Source organism: Oncorhynchus clarkii, chromosome 33, assembly GCF_045791955.1.
Source record: "Oncorhynchus clarkii lewisi isolate Uvic-CL-2024 chromosome 33, UVic_Ocla_1.0, whole genome shotgun sequence".
In the NCBI taxonomy this organism is placed as follows: domain Eukaryota; kingdom Metazoa; phylum Chordata; class Actinopteri; order Salmoniformes; family Salmonidae; genus Oncorhynchus; species Oncorhynchus clarkii.
In genome coordinates, this window is record NC_092179.1 from 33,702,471 (window position 1) to 33,720,703 (window position 18,233).

The window sequence follows — 18,233 nt, forward strand, 5'->3', positions numbered from 1 at the left end:
CCCATCACATTACGGTGACCTGCAGGGGGAACAGGGATAACACACTGTCAGGACAACACTACACACACCCATCACATTACGGTGACCTGCAGGGAGAACAGAGATAAAACACACTGTCAGGACAACACTACACACACCCATCACATTACGGTGACCTGCAGGGGGAACAGGGATAACACACTGTCAGGACAACACTACACACACCCATCACATTACGGTGACCTGCAGGGAGAACAGGGATAAAACACACTGTCAGGGCCAGACTGGCACCCATCACATTACGGTGACCTGCAGGGGGAACAGGGATAACACACTGTCAGGACAACACTACACACACCCATCACATTACGGTGACCTGCAGGGAGAACAGGGATAAAACACACTGTCAGGCCAACACTACACACTGATATGACAAGATCACACCCTCAGGAGGCTGAAAAGGTTTGGCATTAGTTCTCAGATCCTCAAAAGGTTCTACAGCTGCACCATTGAGAGCATTTTGACTGGCTGCATCACCGCCTGGTATCGCTCGACATCCGACCGCAAGGTGATACAGAGAGTATTGTGTACAGCCCAACACATCACAGCCTGGTATCGCTCGGCATCTGACCGCAAGGTGATACAGAGAGTATTGTGTACAGCCCAACACATTACCGGGGCCGAGCTCCCTGCCTTCCAGGAACTCTATACCAGGCGGTGTCAGAGGAAGGCCCTAGAAATTGTCAAAGACTCCAGCCACCCAAGTCATAGACTGTTCTCTCTGCTACCACACGGCAAGCGGTACCGATGCATCAAGTCTGGAACCAACAGGACCCTGAACAGCTTCTACCCCCCCAAGCTATAAGAGGGATAAATAGTGTGGAGGTCTGGAGGTGTGGAGGTCTGGAGGTGTGGTGTGGAGGTCTGGAGGTCTGGAGGTGTGGTGTGGAGGTCTGGAGGTGGGGAGGTATTGAGGTCTGGGGGTGTGGAGGTCTGGAGGTGTGGAGGTCTGGAGATCTGGAGGTCTGGAGGTGTGGTGTGGAGGTGTGGAGGTGTGGAGGTGTGGAGGTCTGGAGGTGTGGAGGTCTGGAGATCTGGAGGTCTGGAGGTGTGGTGTGGAGGTCTGGAGGTGGGGAGGTATTGAGGTCTGGGGGTGTGGAGGTCTGGAGGTCTGGAGATCTGGAGGTCTGGTGTGGAGGTGTGGAGGTCTGGAGGTGTGGAGGTCTGGAGAGCTGGAGGTCTGGAGAGTTGGAGGTCTGGAGGTGTGGTGTGGAGGTATGGAGGTGTGGAGGTCTGGAGATCTGGAGGTCTGGAGGTGTGGTGTGGAGGTATGGAGGTGTGGAGGTCTGGAGGTGTGATGTGGTGTGGAGGTCTGGAGTAATGGAGGTGTGGAGGTATGGAGGTCTGGAGGTGTCATGTGGAGGTCTGGAGGTATGGAGGTCTGGAGGTGTGGAGGTCTGGAGGTGGGGAGGTGTGGAGGTCTGGAGGTGTGGAGGTGTGGAGGTGTGGAGGTGTGGAGGTATGGAGGTCTGGAGGTCTGGAGGTGTGGAGGTGTGGAGGTCTGGAGGTGTGGAGGTGTGGAGGTCTGGAGGTGTGGAGGTGTGAAGGTGTGGAGGTGTGGAGGTGTGGAGGTCTGGAGGTGTGGAGGTGTGAAGGTGTGGAGGTGTGGAGGTGTCAGTGACTCACATCAGTGGAGTAAGTCCTCTTGGATCCCTTCTTGCCGTGAGCTGTGACCTGCCAGTGTAGCATCCTGCTGTGGGACATGTCTATGAAGAGCTCCCCGTAGGTCCAGCGGACGTACAGAGTCCCATGGTTGTAGTCTACTGACGAGATGTGGGGGGCCTCAGGAGCTGGGGCAGAGCAGGAGGACATGAGGATGTGTGTGGTGCCATGGTGTGTGTGGTGCCATAGTGTGGGTGGTGCTATGGGGTGTGTAGTGCTATGGGGTGTGTAGTGCTATGGGGTGTATGTGGTGCTATGGGGTGTGTGGTGCTATGGTGTGTGTGGTGCTATGGGGTGTGTGGTGCCATGGTGTGTGTGGTGCCATGGTGTGTGTGGTGCCATGGTGTGTGTGGTGCCATGGTGTGGGTTTGTGTGTGGTGTGTGTGTGTGTGTGTGTGTGGTGTGTGTGTGTGTGGTGCCATGGGGTGGGTTTGTGTGTGGTGTGTGTGTGTGTGGTGCCATTGGGTGTGTGTGTGTGTGTGTGTGTGTGTGTGTGTGTGTGTGTGTGTGTGTGTGTGTGTGTGTGGTACCTGTAACAAAGCTAACAGTAGAGCTGTCACAGCAGCTGAGAGGGGGATCGCCCCACGTCACCATGGTAACACGGAAGTTGTAGTACCAGGCCGGCAACAGATCTGTCACTCTCTGGAGGAGGGAGAGGAGGAGAGATGAAGAGGAGGAGGGAGGGAGAAGAGGAGAGAGGGAGAGGAGGAGAGAGGGGGAGATGGAAGGGAGGGGAGAGGAGGAGAAATGAAGAGGAGGAGAGAGGGAGAGGAGGAGAGATGAAGAGGAGGAGTGAGGGAGAGGAGGAGAGAGGGAGAGGAGGAGAGAGGGAGAGGAGGAGAGAGGGAGAGGAGGAGGGGAGAGGGAGAGAGGGAAGGGAGGGGAGAGGAGGAGAGAAGGAGAGGAGGAGGGGAGAGGAGGAGAGACGGAGAAACTAACAAGACCACAGCTAGCTAGGACACATGCACATGCTACTCTCTGAAGGGGTTTATATTAACAAGACTAGCTAGGACACATGCTAGCGTACTCTCTGAAGTGGTTTCCAGACAATCCAATTTAACTCCTCCTCCACACTTACTGGATTGGTTGAAAAATACAGAAGAGAACCACCCAACAGTTATTGTTTTCTCATCATGATCAGAACGTGAGGCATCCCTCTCAGGCGTTTCTTTTACACCTCCTACGTTATGTTAGCAATGCTCAGAGCCTAGTGGGTCATGTGATCTAAAATAACATAGCATGACTTGTCTGCTAAAACAGGGGACAACCACAGTACCAGACCAGCAACAGATCTGTGTCTCTCTGGAGTAGGGAGGGAGAGATCTGTTAAAACAGGGGACAACCACAGTACCAGACCAGCAACAGATCTGTCTCTCTCTGGAGTAGGGAGGGAGAGATCTGTTAAAACAGGGGACAACCACAGTACCAGACCAGCAACAGATCTGTCTCTCTCTGGAGTAGGGAGGGAGAGATCTGTTAAAACAGGGGACAACCACAGTACCAGACCAGCAACAGATCTGTCTCTCTCTGGAGTAGGGAGGGAGAGATCTGTTAAAACAGGGGACAACCACAGTACCAGACCAGCAACAGATCTGTCTCTCTCTAGAGTAGGGAGGGAGAGATCTGTTAAAACAGGGGACAACCACAGTACCAGACCAGCAACAGATCTGTCTCTCTCTGGAGTAGGGAGGGAGAGATCTGTTAAAACAGGGGACAACCACAGTACCAGACCAGCAACAGATCTGTCTCTCTCTGGAGTAGGGAGGGAGAGATCTGTTAAAACAGGGGACAACCACAGTACCAGACCAGCAACAGATCTGTCTCTCTCTGGAGTAGGGAGGGAGAGATCTGTTAAAACAGGGGACAACCACAGTACCAGACCAGCAACAGATCTGTGTATCTCTGGAATAGGGAGGGAGAGAGGGGGAAGATCTGTTAAAACAGGGGACAACCACAGTACCAGACCAGCAACAGATCTGTCTCTCTGGAGTAGGGAGGGAGAGATCTGTTAAAACAGGGGACAACCACAGTACCAGACCAGCAACAGATCTGTGTATCTCTGGAATAGGGAGGGAGAGATCTGTTAAAACAGGGGACAACCACAGTACCAGACCAGCAACAGATCTGTCTCTCTCTGGAGTAGGGAGGGAGAGATCTGTTAAAACAGGGGACAACCACAGTACCAGACCAGCAACAGATCTGTCTCTCTCTGGAGTAGGGAGGGAGAGATCTGTTAAAACAGGGGACAACCACAGTACCAGACCAGCAACAGATCTGTCTCTCTCTGGAGTAGGGAGGGAGAGATCTGTTAAAACAGGGGACAACCACAGTACCAGACCAGCAACAGATCTGTCTCTCTCTAGAGTAGGGAGGGAGAGATCTGTTAAAACAGGGGACAACCACAGTACCAGACCAGCAACAGATCTGTCTCTCTCTGGAGTAGGGAGGGAGAGATCTGTTAAAACAGGGGACAACCACAGTACCAGACCAGCAACAGATCTGTCTCTCTCTAGAGTAGGGAGGGAGAGATCTGTTAAAACAGGGGACAACCACAGTACCAGACCAACAACAGATCTGTGTCTCTCTGGAGTAGGGAGGGAGAGAGAAGAGAGAGCTAGAGGAGGGGTGAGCCTAGTGACACAAGTCATCTAACATAAAGTACCACCACAAAACAGTCTGGCTACAACCCTGCTACAGGCAGATAGGTGATTGGCTAAGGCCCTGCTGGCAGGTGATTGGCTGGGTCAGGGTTAGGGCGGGACTAGTTACCACGGATGCGATGACTGAGGCGGTAGCAGCGATCTCGTAGTACGTGGTCCACTCGGAAGCCAGCGTGACAGGGTTGAAGAAGAATGTCTGCAGGACGTACTTCCTGAATGCCACGTGGTACGGTCTCTGCCACGACAGGATGACTGCAGTCGGGCTCAGAGAATACACCACCAGCTCCCGCACTCCCGTTGGCTCTGGAGACAGACAGACAAAACCAGGCAGCCAATCAGAACCAACATCAGGCTACAAACAGCTGATTAAATTCAAAACCAAAGCAACAAGCTGATTCAGCCAATCCATGATTTGATTAACAAGGTCTGTGTTCCAAATATTACACTATTCCCTATGGGCCCTGGTCTAAAGTAGTGCCCTACCCCTATGGGCCCGGGTCTACAGTAGTGCACTACCCCTATGGACCCTGGTCTAAAGTAGTGCACTAGCCCTATGGACCCTGGTCTAAAGTAGTGCACTACCCCTATGGGCCCTGGTCTAAAGTAGTGCACTACCCCTATGGGCACTGGTCTAAAGTAGCGCACTACCCCTATGGGCCCGGGTCTAAAGTAGCGCACTACCCCTATGGACCCTGGTCTAAAGTAGTGCACTACCCCTATGGGCCCGGGTCTAAAGTAGTGCACTAGCCCTATGGACCCTGGTCTAAAGTAGTGCCCTACATAGGGAATACGGTTTCATTTGAGACACCAGCCCAGGTAGTATAGTGTCTGAGACCATGTCTATAATAACAGGTTAGAGACCAGCCCAGGTAGTATAGTGTCTGAGACCAGGTCTATAATAACAGGTTAGAGACCAGCCCAGGTAGTATAGTGTCTGAGACCATGTCTATAATAACAGGTTAGAGACCAGCCCAGGTAGTATAGTGTCTGAGACCATGTCTATAATAACAGGTTAGAGACCAGCCCAGGTAGTATAGTGTCTGAGAGACCAGGTCTATAATAACAAGTTAGAGACCAGCCCAGGTAGTATAGTGTCTGAGACCATGTCTATAATAACAGGTTAGAGACCAGCCCAGGTAGTATAGTGTCTGAGTCCATGTCTATAATAACAGGTTAGAGACCAGCCCAGGTAGTATAGTGTCTGAGACCAGGTCTATAATAACAGGTTAGAGACCAGCCCAGGTAGTATAGTGTCTGAGACCATGTCTATAATAACAGGTTAGAGACCAGCCCAGGTAGTATAGTGTCTGAGTCCATGTCTATAATAACAGGTTAGAGACCAGCCCAGGTAGTATAGTGTCTGAGACCATGTCTATAATAACAGGTTAGAGACCAGCCCAGGTAGTATAGTGTCTGAGACCAGGTCTATAATAACAGGTTAGAGACCAGCCCAGGTAGTATAGTTTCTGAGAGACCAGGTCTATAATAACAGGTTAGAGACCAGCCCAGGTAGTATAGTGTCTGAGACCATGTCTATAATAACAGGTTAGAGACCAGCCCAGGTAGTATGGTGTCTGAGACCATGTCTATAATAACAGGTTAGAGACCAGCCCAGGTAGTATAGTGTCTGAGACCATGTCTATAATAACAGGTTAGAGACCAGCCCAGGTAGTATAGTGTCTGAGAGACCATGTCTATAATAACAGGTTAGAGACCAGCCCAGGTAGTATAGTGTCTGAGACCATGTCTATAATAACAGGTTAGAGACCAGCCCAGGTAGTATAGTGTCTGAGACCATGTCTATAATAACAGGTTAGAGACCAGCCCAGGTAGTATAGTGTCTGAGACCATGTCTATAATAACAGGCTAGAGACCAGCCCAGGTAGTATAGTGTCTGAGACCAGGTCTATAATAACAGGTTAGAGACCAGCCCAGGTAGTATAGTGTCTGAGACCATGTCTATAATAACAGGTTAGAGACCAGCCCAGGTAGTATAGTGTCTGAGACCATGTCTATAATAACAGGTTAGAGACCAGCCCAGGTAGTATAGTGTCTGAGACCATGTCTATGATAACAGGTTAGAGACCAGCCCAGGTAGTATAGTGTCTGAGACCATGTCTATAATAACAGGTTAGAGACCAGCCCAGGTAGTATAGTGTCTGAGACCATGTCTATGATAACAGGTTAGAGACCAGCCCAGGTAGTATAGTGTCTGAGACCATGTCTATAATAACAGGTTAGAGACCAGCCCAGGTAGTATAGTGTCTGAGAGACCAGGTCTATAATAACAAGTTAGAGACCAGCCCAGGTAGTATAGTGTCTGAGACCATGTCTATAATAACAGGTTAGAGACCAGCCCAGGTAGTATAGTGTCTGAGTCCATGTCTATAATAACAGGTTAGAGACCAGCCCAGGTAGTATAGTGTCTGAGACCAGGTCTATAATAACAGGTTAGAGACCAGCCCAGGTAGTATAGTGTCTGAGACCAGGTCTATAATAACAGGTTAGAGACCAGCCCAGGTAGTATAGTGTCTGAGACCATGTCTATAATAACAGGTTAGAGACCAGCCCAGGTAGTATAGTGTCTGAGACCATGTCTATAATGACAGGTTAGAGACCAGCCCAGGTAGTATAGTGTCTGAGACCATGTCTATAATAACAGGTTAGAGACCAGCCCAGGTAGTATAGTGTCTGAGACCATGTCTATAATAACAGGTTATAGACCAGCCCAGGTAGTATAGTGTCTGAGACCATGTCTATAATAACAGGTTAGAGACCAGCCCAGGTAGTATAGTGTCTGAGACCATGTCTATAATAACAGGTTAGAGACCAGCCCAGGTAGTATAGTGTCTGAGACCATGTCTATGATAACAGGTTAGAGACCAGCCCAGGTAGTATAGTGTCTGAGACCATGTCTATAATAACAGGTTAGAGACCAGCCCAGGTAGTATAGTGTCTGAGAGACCATGTCTATGATAACAGGTTAGAGACCATGTCTATGATAACAGGTTAGAGATCAGCCCAGGTAGTATAGTGTCTGAGAGACCATGTCTATAATAACAGGTTAGAGACCAGCCCAGGTAGTATAGTGTCTGAGACCAGGTCTATAATAACAGGTTAGAGACCAGCCCAGGTAGTATAGTGTCTGAGACCATGTCTATAATAACAGGTTAGAGACCAGCCCAGGTAGTATAGTGTCTGAGACCATGTCTATAATAACAGGTTAGAGACCAGCCCAGGTAGTATAGTGTCTGAGACCATGTCTATAATAACAGGTTAGAGACCAGCCCAGGTAGTATAGTGTCTGAGACCATGTCTATAATAACAGGTTAGAGACCAGCCCAGGTAGTATAGTGTCTGAGACCATGTCTATAATAACAGGTTAGAGACCAGCCCAGGTAGTATAGTGTCTGAGACCATGTCTATAATAACAGGTTAGAGACCAGCCCAGGTAGTATAGTGTCTGAGACCATGTCTATAATAACAGGTTAGAGACCAACCCAGGTAGTATAGTGTCTGAGTCCATGTCTATAATAACAGGTTAGAGACCAGCCCAGGTAGTATAGTGTCTGAGACCATGTCTATAATAACAGGTTAGAGACCAGCCCAGGTAGTATAGTGTCTGAGACCATGTCTATAATAACAGGTTAGAGACCAGCCCAGGTAGTATAGTGTCTGAGACCATGTCTATAATAACAGGTTAGAGACCAGCCCAGGTAGTATAGTGTCTGAGTCCAGGTCTATAATAACAGGTTAGAGACCAGCCCAGGTAGTATAGTGTCTGAGACCATGTCTATAATAACAGGTTAGAGACCAGCCCAGGTAGTATAGTGTCTGAGACCATGTCTATAATAACAGGTTAGAGACCAGCCCAGGTAGTATAGTGTCTGAGACCATGTCTATAATAACAGGTTAGAGACCATCCCAGGTAGTATAGTGTCTGAGACCATGTCTATAATAACAGGTTAGAGACCAGCCCAGGTAGTATAGTGTCTGAGACCAGGTCTATAATAACAGGTTAGAGACCAGCCCAGGTAGTATAGTGTCTGAGACCATGTCTATAATAACAGGTTAAAGACCAGCCCAGGTAGTATAGTGTCTGAGACCATGTCTATAATAACAGGTTAGAGACCAGCCCAGGTAGTATAGTGTCTGAGACCATGTCTATAATAACAGGTTAGAGACCAGCCCAGGTAGTATAGTGTCTGAGACCATGTCTATAATAACAGGTTAGAGACCAGCCCAGGTAGTATAGTGTCTGAGACCATGTCTATAATAACAGGTTAGAGACCAGCCCAGGTAGTATAGTGTCTGAGAGACCATGTCTATAATAACAGGTTAGAGACCAGCCCAGGTAGTATAGTGTCTGAGACCATGTCTATAATAACAGGCTAGAGACCAGCCCAGGTAGTATAGTGTCTGAGACCATGTCTATAATAACAGGTTAGAGATCAGCCCAGGTAGTATAGTGTCTGAGACCATGTCTATAATAACAGGTTAGAGACCAGCCCAGGTAGTATAGTGTCTGAGACCATGTCTATGATAACAGGTTAGAGACCAGCCCAGGTAGTATAGTGTCTGAGACCATGTCTATAATAACAGGTTAGAGACCAGCCCAGGTAGTATAGTGTCTGAGACCATGTCTATGATAACAGGTTAGAGACCAGCCCAGGTAGTATAGTGTCTGAGACCATGTCTATAATAACAGGTTAGAGACCAGCCCAGGTAGTATAGTGTCTGAGACCATGTCTATAATAACAGGTTAGAGACCAGCCCAGGTAGTATAGTGTCTGAGACCATGTCTATAATAACAGGTTAGAGACCAGCCCAGGTAGTATAGTGTCTGAGAGACCAGGTCTATAATAACAAGTTAGAGACCAGCCCAGGTAGTATAGTGTCTGAGACCATGTCTATAATAACAGGTTAGAGACCAGCCCAGGTAGTATAGTGTCTGAGTCCATGTCTATAATAACAGGTTAGAGACCAGCCCAGGTAGTATAGTGTCTGAGAGACCATGTCTATGATAACAGGTTAGAGACCATGTCTATGATAACAGGTTAGAGATCAGCCCAGGTAGTATAGTGTCTGAGACCATGTCTATAATAACAGGTTAGAGACCAGCCCAGGTAGTATAGTGTCTGAGACCATGTCTATAATAACAGGTTAGAGACCAGCCCAGGTAGTATAGTGTCTGAGACCATGTCTATAATAACAGGTTAGAGACCAGCCCAGGTAGTATAGTGTCTGAGACCATGTCTATAATAACAGGTTAGAGACCAGCCCAGGTAGTATAGTGTCTGAGACCATGTCTATGATAACAGGTTAGAGACCAGCCCAGGTAGTATAGTGTCTGAGACCATGTCTATAATAACAGGTTAGAGACCAGCCCAGGTAGTATAGTGTCTGAGACCAGGTCTATAATAACAGGTTAGAGACCAGCCCAGGTAGTATAGTGTCTAAGACCATGTCTATAATAACAGGTTAGAGACCAGCCCAGGTAGTATAGTGTCTGAGTCCAGGTCTATAATAACAGGTTAGAGACCAGCCCAGGTAGTATAGTGTCTGAGACCATGTCTATAATAACAGGTTAGAGACCAGCCCAGGTAGTATAGTGTCTGAGACCATGTCTATAATAACAGGTTAGAGACCAGCCCAGGTAGTATAGTGTCTGAGACCATGTCTATAATAACAGGCTAGAGACCAGCCCAGGTAGTATAGTGTCTGAGACCATGTCTATAATAACAGGTTAGAGATCAGCCCAGGTAGTATAGTGTCTGAGACCATGTCTATAATAACAGGTTAGAGACCAGCCCAGGTAGTATAGTGTCTGAGACCATGTCTATGATAACAGGTTAGAGACCAGCCCAGGTAGTATAGTGTCTGAGACCATGTCTATAATAACAGGTTAGAGACCAGCCCAGGTAGTATAGTGTCTGAGACCATGTCTATGATAACAGGTTAGAGACCAGCCCAGGTAGTATAGTGTCTGAGACCATGTCTATAATAACAGGTTAGAGACCAGCCCAGGTAGTATAGTGTCTGAGACCATGTCTATGATAACAGGTTAGAGACCAGCCCAGGTAGTATAGTGTCTGAGACCATGTCTATAATAACAGGTTAGAGACCAGCCCAGGTAGTATAGTGTCTGAGAGACCAGGTCTATAATAACAAGTTAGAGACCAGCCCAGGTAGTATAGTGTCTGAGACCATGTCTATAATAACAGGTAAGGGAATACCCCCCTGAATTGTACAAAAATGAATGGCAAGATATTGGCATTGGACAAACCATATACACGATGTCCAATACCACCCAAAGCGGCGTTGATTCGTGTAAAGTATATGGCAAATGCCATATGGCAATTGCCAATTGTAACACCTCAAAAATCCAACAGGGGGCGAGTGCGCTCCACCGGGGTTTTTCATATTGGAAATGTAACCCAAGTCAACATCCAAAAGAAAATTTTTGAAAAAAGGATATTTTTTTCAAAAACTTTTCACCCCTTAAAAAAGTGCTTTCTGGGCCTTTTTTCGAAATTCTTTCGATTTTTTTGTCAATTACACATGTGTAAGAGCTGTATGAATATACTTTTGTCCAATTTTTTTATCATATTTTTTTATTTTTTTAATTACATGCGCATAAGGCATATGTTTTGTACATTTGCAATATGATTTCATAGGAAGTCAAAAGTCAAAAGTCAAAAATGTCAAAATTTGGTAAAAAACTTCACACATCCTTAAAAAAGTGCTTTCTGGACCGTTTTTCAAAATTCTTTCAATTTTTATGTCAATTACACATGTATAAGAACTTTATCAACATACTTTAGTCATACTTTATTATCCTATTTTTTATTTTTTTTTACTTGTGCATAAGGCATATGTTTTCTCCATTTGGAATATGATTTCATAGGAAGTCAAAAGTCAAAAGTCAAAAATGTCAAAATTTGGTAAAAAACTTCACACATCCTTAAAAAAGTGCTTTCTGGACCGTTTTTCAAATTTCTTTCAATTTTTGTGTCAATTACACATGTATAAGAACTTTATCAACATACTTTAGTCATACTTTATTATCATTTTTTTTTTTTTTTTTTACTTGTGCATAAGGCATATGTTTTCTCCATTTGGAATATGATTTCATAGGAAGTCAAAAGTCGAAAATTTGATTTTTTTTTTAAACTTTAAAAACTAAAAAAAGTGCTTTCTGGACCGTTTTTCGAAATTGTTTCGATTTTAAGACAATTAATCATGTGTAAGAAGTGTATGAATATACTTTTGTAAAATGTTATTATCATAATTTTTTTTTTTTACTTGTGCATAAGGAATATGATTTGTCTATTTGCAATATGATTTCATAGGAAGTCAAAAGTCAAAGTTACCCAAAAATGTTTTGGATGTTTTTTTGTTTATGTTTCCTTACTTTTTCAAAGTCACTGTGCATTTGCAATATGTTTCAATGGGCAGGTACCGTCACGAATTTGTCATGCTCAAAAATTTTTAGATGTATTTTTTTTTGTTTCTTACTTTTTCAAAGTCACTGTGCATTTGCAATATGTTTTAATGGGCAGGTACCATCACGAATTTGTCATGCTCAAAATTCAAGCTTTACTTTGCTCAAACTATACCTTTGTCATCTTGTGATCTAAAATATGCAACTGGTTACCCAAAAAATGTGTTGATGTTTTTTTGTTTATGTTTCCTTACTTTTTCAAAGTCACTGTGCATTTGCAATATGTTTCAATGGGCAGGTACCGTCACGAATTTGTCATGCTCAAAAAATTGTAGATGTATTTTTTTTTGTTTCTTACTTTTTCAAAGTCACTGTGCATTTGCAATATGTTTTAATGGGCAGGTACCATCACGAATTTGTCATGCTCAAAATTCAAGCTTTACTTTGCTCAAACTATACCTTTGTCATCTTGTGATCTAAAATATGCAACTGGTTACCCAAAAAATGTGTTGATGTTTTTTTGTTTATGTTTCCTTACTTTTTCAAAGTCACTGTGCATTTGCAATATGTTTCAATGGGCAGGTACCATCACGAATTTGTCATGCTCAAAATTTTTTAGATGTATTTTTTTTTGTTTCTTACTTTTTCAAAGTCACTGTGCATTTGCAATATGTTTTTTCACTATAGAATCATATTGCAAATGCACATGCAACTGGTCATCCCCCAAAAAAAATTTTAGATTTTTTTTTTTATGTTTCCTTACTTTTTCAAAGTCACTGTGCATTTGCAATATGTTTTTTCACTATAGAATCATATTGCAAATGCACGTGCAACTGGTCATCCCCCAAAAAAAATTTTAGATTTTTTTTGTTTATTTTTCCTTACTTTTTCAAAGTCACTGTGCATTTGCAATATGTTTTTTCACTATAGAATCATATTGCAAATGCACATGCAACTGGTCATCCCCCCCCAAAAAATTTAGATTTTTTTTATGTTTCCTTACTTTTTCAAAGTCACTGTGCATTTGCAATATGTTTTTTCACTATAGAATCATATTGCAAATGCACATGCAACTGGTCATCCCCCCAAAAAAAATTTAGATTTTTTTTATGTTTCCTTACTTTTTCAAAGTCACTGTGCATTTGCAATATGTTTTTTCACTATAGAAGCATATTGCAAATGCACGTGCAACTGGTCACCCAAAAATAAAAATTTTGGATTTTTTTTGTTTATGTTTCCTTACTTTTTCAAAGTCACTGTGCATTTGCAATATGTTTCAATGGGCAGGTACCATCACGAACTTGTCATGCTCAAAATTTTTTAGATGTATTTTTTTTTGTTTCTTACTTTTTCAAAGTCACTGTGCATTTGCAATATGTTTTTTCACTATAGAATCATATTGCAAATGCACATGCAACTGGTCATCCCCCCAAAAAAATTTTAGATTTTTTTTGTTTATGTTTCCTTACTTTTTCAAAGTCACTGTGCATTTGCAATATGTTTTTTCACTATAGAATCATATTGCAAATGCACGTGCAACTGGTCATCCCCCCCAAAAAAATTTAGATTTTTTTTGTTTATTTTTCCTTACTTTTTCAAAGTCACTGTGCATTTGCAATATGTTTTTTCACTATAGAATCATATTGCAAATGCACATGCAACTGGTCATCCCCCCCAAAAAAAATTAGATTTTTTTTATGTTTCCTTACTTTTTCAAAGTCACTGTGCATTTGCAATATGTTTTTTCACTATAGAATCATATTGCAAATGCACATGCAACTGGTCATCCCCCCCAAAAAATTTTAGATTTTTTTTGTTTATGTTTCCTTACTTTTTCAAAGTCACTGTGCATTTGCAATATGTTTTTTCACTATAGAATCATATTGCAAATGCACGTGCAACTGGTCATCCCCCCAAAAAAAATTTAGATTTTTTTTGTTTATTTTTCCTTACTTTTTCAAAGTCACTGTGCATTTGCAATATGTTTTTTCACTATAGAATCATATTGCAAATGCACATGCAACTGGTCATCCCCCCCAAAAAATTTTAGATTTTTTTTGTTTATGTTTCCTTACTTTTTCAAAGTCACTGTGCATTTGCAATATGTTTTTTCACTATAGAATCATATTGCAAATGCACGTGCAACTGGTCACCCAAAAATAAAAATTTTGGATTTTTTTTGTTTATGTTTCCTTACTTTTTCAAAGTCACTGTGCATTTGCAATATGTTTCAATGGGCAGGTACCATCACGAATTTGTCATGCTCAAAATTTTTTAGATGTATTTTTTTTTGTTTCTTACTTTTTCAAAGTCACTGTGCATTTGCAATATGTTTTAAAGGGCAGGTACCATCACGAATTTGTCATGCTATAAAAATCTTGCAGGAATGTGAAATTGACTGGCCCGATGAACTCGGGATGGCTTTGCAGTGATTCTGGGTCATCTCAATCGCTCGTTTGGGTTGATTTCAGAATGTCGCTTTTGGTGATGTTTTTTCACTATAGGATCATATTGCAAATGTACAAGAGTCAAGTGGACAAGAGTCCATCAGTCAATTAGATATCATTCTGACCACCAAACTGATACAAACTGACACCAAACCCACTTTTTCCAACTCGTTTAGTAGCCAACTATTACATACTTCAGAGCTGGCCCAAAATTCACAACCCCTTCGGTTCAAACCATAAAAAAACCATAAAACACGTAGTTACGTTCTAGCTGCGGGTCCATTTCTTATGTTATGTGTTGGCCTAGCTGAGGCGACCCCGAATCCCAAGTTTCGGCTCGATAGGTCATTTGGTGTCCGAGAAAAACCCTAATTGGTGCTGAAAATCCACTATTTTCCATGACTTGCTACGGGGTCCTTGAATGAGCTATTGGACAGAAACGTTGGGGTCTGTCTATATGGGCCGAGACGTTTGCAATGCACCTAGTCTTGCGACTCTGGGACATTTCTAAATGTCGTCATTTTCGTGATGCAAAAATGAATTGAAGTTATTTCAAATGTACGAGGCTGTTTCTCGGTCCGAGAACCTTCTAGAGCCACGTAACTCACCACGCACCATCTACGGGAGGTCTAGAACAGGTTTCTAAAGTTTCGGAACTCTAGGTCCGACGGTTCTTTTTTAGCTCCAACAAAGCTAACTATTGGAGCCAGTGTCTGTCTCTACGCACCCCAATACGTCCCTCCTTCCAAGTTGTGTTTTAGTGTGATTTTTTTTTCCTTTGAATTTTTTTGGGAAAAATGACTGATTTACAGTTCATGGGGGTTGCCTAATCACACATATGAAGTTTTGGAAAGATCAGACTTTTTTAACCCTTCGAAACAGCCCCTAAGACACCAATTATGGCACTTCCGGTTGGCACAGGAAGTTATAAATCAACACATATCCTCATTGGGGTATGCTGTTACAGAATCCTGAGTTTTAAGTCCTTACGTTAAGAATTGACTGATCTACACAGGGTTGAATGCACTATGTCTATCAAACTGCATGCAGTGTATGGGTAAACACTTTTAGGGGCATTTTAACCACTTCCGGTTGGTCCAGGAAGCTTAGAATCAACACAGGTAGACCTCATAGTGGCCTGATGGACTGGTACCGAAGACAGGTTCATACGGCATTCATAACCCACATAGGCCTCAGGTTGAAATTAGGGGTGCAGGCAATGTATTCCTATGGGGAGAGATGTCACTGTAATCTGTGAGATCAAAAAACCCTGTTTTCCTGTGAAGGGTTAATGCCACACGGTCAAGGTTAGGCTTGTTCAGATCGGGAGGACCTTAGGAACATTCATGTGGTGGAATTGTGCTTCTCACCCTAACGGTTCTCTCACTGCCACCCAAAATCAAATGACATTGTGGTGCAGGCTTCATTTTGGGCCTTCTTTTTTTCAAGTTTGCTGCACTCAGAACGAGCTACGGTCAAGCGGGGCGTCTCCTTGAACTCGGCACAGTCTGGAGACTATGGTGATGCCATTTTTTGTGTTGATTTCAGAATGCCATTTTGGTGATGGTCCCTCTCCGTTTAAACATATTGCAAATGTACAAAAGTCAACTAGCAAGTCAGTGTCCATCAGTCAATTAGATGTCATTATGACACCAAATGGATATCAATTGACACCAAACCCACTTTTTCCTACTCATTTAGTAGCCAACTATCACATATGTCAGAGCAGTCCCATAATTCACAGCGCCTTCGGTTTAAAACATAATAAAAAGGTAAAACACATAGTTACGTTCTAGCTGCGGGTCCAGTTCGGACATTATGTGAAGGCCTATGTGAGGCGACCCCGAATCCCGAGTTTCGGCTCGATAGGTCATTTGGTGTCCGAGAAAAACCCTAATTGGTGCTGAAAATCCACTTTTTTCCATGCCTTGCTACGGGGTCCTTGAACGAGCTATCGGACAGGCACGTCGGGGTCCGTCTCTATGGGCCGAGCCGGTTTCAATGCACCTAGCCTTGCGTCTCTGAGACTTTTCTAAACGTCGTCATTTTCGTAATGGTCAAAATGAATTGAAGGTATTGCAAATGTACGAGGCTGTTTCTCGGTCCGAGAACCGTCTAGAGCCACGTAACTCACCACGCACCATCAACCGGAGGTCTAGAACAGGTTTCTAAAGTTTCGGAACTCTAGGTCTGACGGTTCTTTTTTAGCTCCAACAAAGCTAACTATTGCAGCCACTGTCTGTCTCTACGCACCCCAATACGTCCCTCCATCCAAGGTGTGTTTTAGTGTGATTTTTTTTTCCTTTGATTTTTTTTGGGAAAAATGACTGATTTACAGTTCATGGGGGTTGCCTAATCACACATATGAAGTTTTGGAAAGATCAGACTTTTTTAACCCCTCGAAACAGCCCCTGAGACACCAGTTATGGCACTTCCGGTTGGCACAGGAAGCTATAAATCAACACATATCCCCATTGGGGTATGCTGTTACAGAATCCTGAGTTTTAAGTCCTTACGTTAAGAACTGACTGATTTACACAGGGTTGAATGCACTATGTCTGTCAAACTGCAGGCAGGGTATGGGTAAACACTTTTAGGGGCATTTTAACCACTTCCGGTTGGTCCAGGAAGCTCAGAATCAACACAGGTAGACCTCATAGTGGCCTGATGGACTGGTACCGAAGACAGGTTCATACGGCATTCATAACCCATATAGACTTCAGGTTGAAATTAGGGGTGCAGGCAATGTATTCCTATGGGGAGAGATGACACTGTAATCTGTGAGATCAAAAAACACTGTTTTACTCTTAAGGGTTAATGCCACACGGTCAAGGTTAGGCTTGTACAGATCGGGAGGACCTTAGGAACATTCATGTGGTGGAATTTTTCTTCTCACCCTAACGGTTCTCTCACTGTCACTCAAAAGCAAATGACATTGTGGGGCAGGCTTCATTTTGGGCCTACTTTTCTAATGGTCGTTGCGCTTAGACCGAGCGAGCTACGGTCAAGCGGGATAGCTCGTTGAACTCAGCACAGTCTGGAGACTATGGTGATGCCATTTTTTGTGTTGATTTCAGAATGCCATTTTGGTGATGGTCCCTCTCCGTTTAAACATATTGCAAATGCACAAAAGTCAACTAGCAAGTCAGTGTCCATCAGTCAATTAGATGTCATTATGACACCAAACCCACTTTTTCCTACTCATTTAGAAGCCAACTATCACATATGTCAGAGCAGTCCCATAATTCACAGCGCCTTTAGTTTAAAACATAATAAAAAGGTAAAACACATAGTTACGTTCTAGCTGCGGGTCCAGTTCGGACATTATGTGAAGTCCTATGTGAGGCGACCCCGAATCCCGAGTTTCGGCTCGATAGGTCATTTGGCGTCCGAGAAAAACCCTAATTGGTGCTGAAAATCCACTATTTTCCATGCCTTCCTACGGGGTCCTTGAACGAGCTATCGGACAGAAACGTCGGGGTCCGTCTCTATGGGCCGAGCCGGTTTCAATGCACCTAGCCTTGCGTCTCTGAGACTTTTCTAAACGTCGTCATTTTCGTAATGGTCAAAATGAATTGAAGGTATTGCAAATGTACGAGGCTGTTTCTCGGTCCGAGAACCGTCTAGAGCCACATAACTCACCACGCACCATCGACCGGAGGTCTAGAACAGGTTTCTAAAGTTTCGGAACTCTAGGTCTGACGGTTCTTTTTTAGCTCCAACAAAGCTAACTATTGCAGCCACTGTCTGTCTCTACGCACCCCAATACGTCCCTCCATTCAAGTTGTGTTTTAGTGTGATTTTTTTTTCCTTTGATTTTTTTTGGGAAAAATGACTGATTTACAGTTCATGGGGGTTGCCTAATCACATATATGAAGTTTTGGACAGATCTGACTTTTTTAACCCTTCGAAACAGCCCCTGAGACACCATTTAAGGCACTTCCGGTTGGCACAGGAAGCTATAATTAACCACATATCCTC

The 18,233-nt window shown here is 43.9% G+C and overlaps 1 protein-coding gene across 2 annotated transcripts in view; it reads right to left on the bottom strand.

Moving 5' to 3' along the window:
• LOC139392751 (protein tyrosine phosphatase receptor type O) overlaps window positions 1–18,233 on the bottom strand; it is a 129,456-nt gene that overhangs the window by 51,209 nt on the left and 60,014 nt on the right. For both annotated transcript variants that reach the window (XM_071140995.1, XM_071140994.1), the window contains exons 9-11: window positions 4,471–4,664; window positions 2,232–2,343; window positions 1,666–1,829 (exon numbers count right to left, since the gene is read on the bottom strand). In XM_071140995.1, the coding sequence (XP_070997096.1) occupies window positions 1,666–1,829; window positions 2,232–2,343; window positions 4,471–4,664 (470 nt within the window). The remainder of the gene's footprint in view (window positions 1–1,665; window positions 1,830–2,231; window positions 2,344–4,470; window positions 4,665–18,233) is intronic.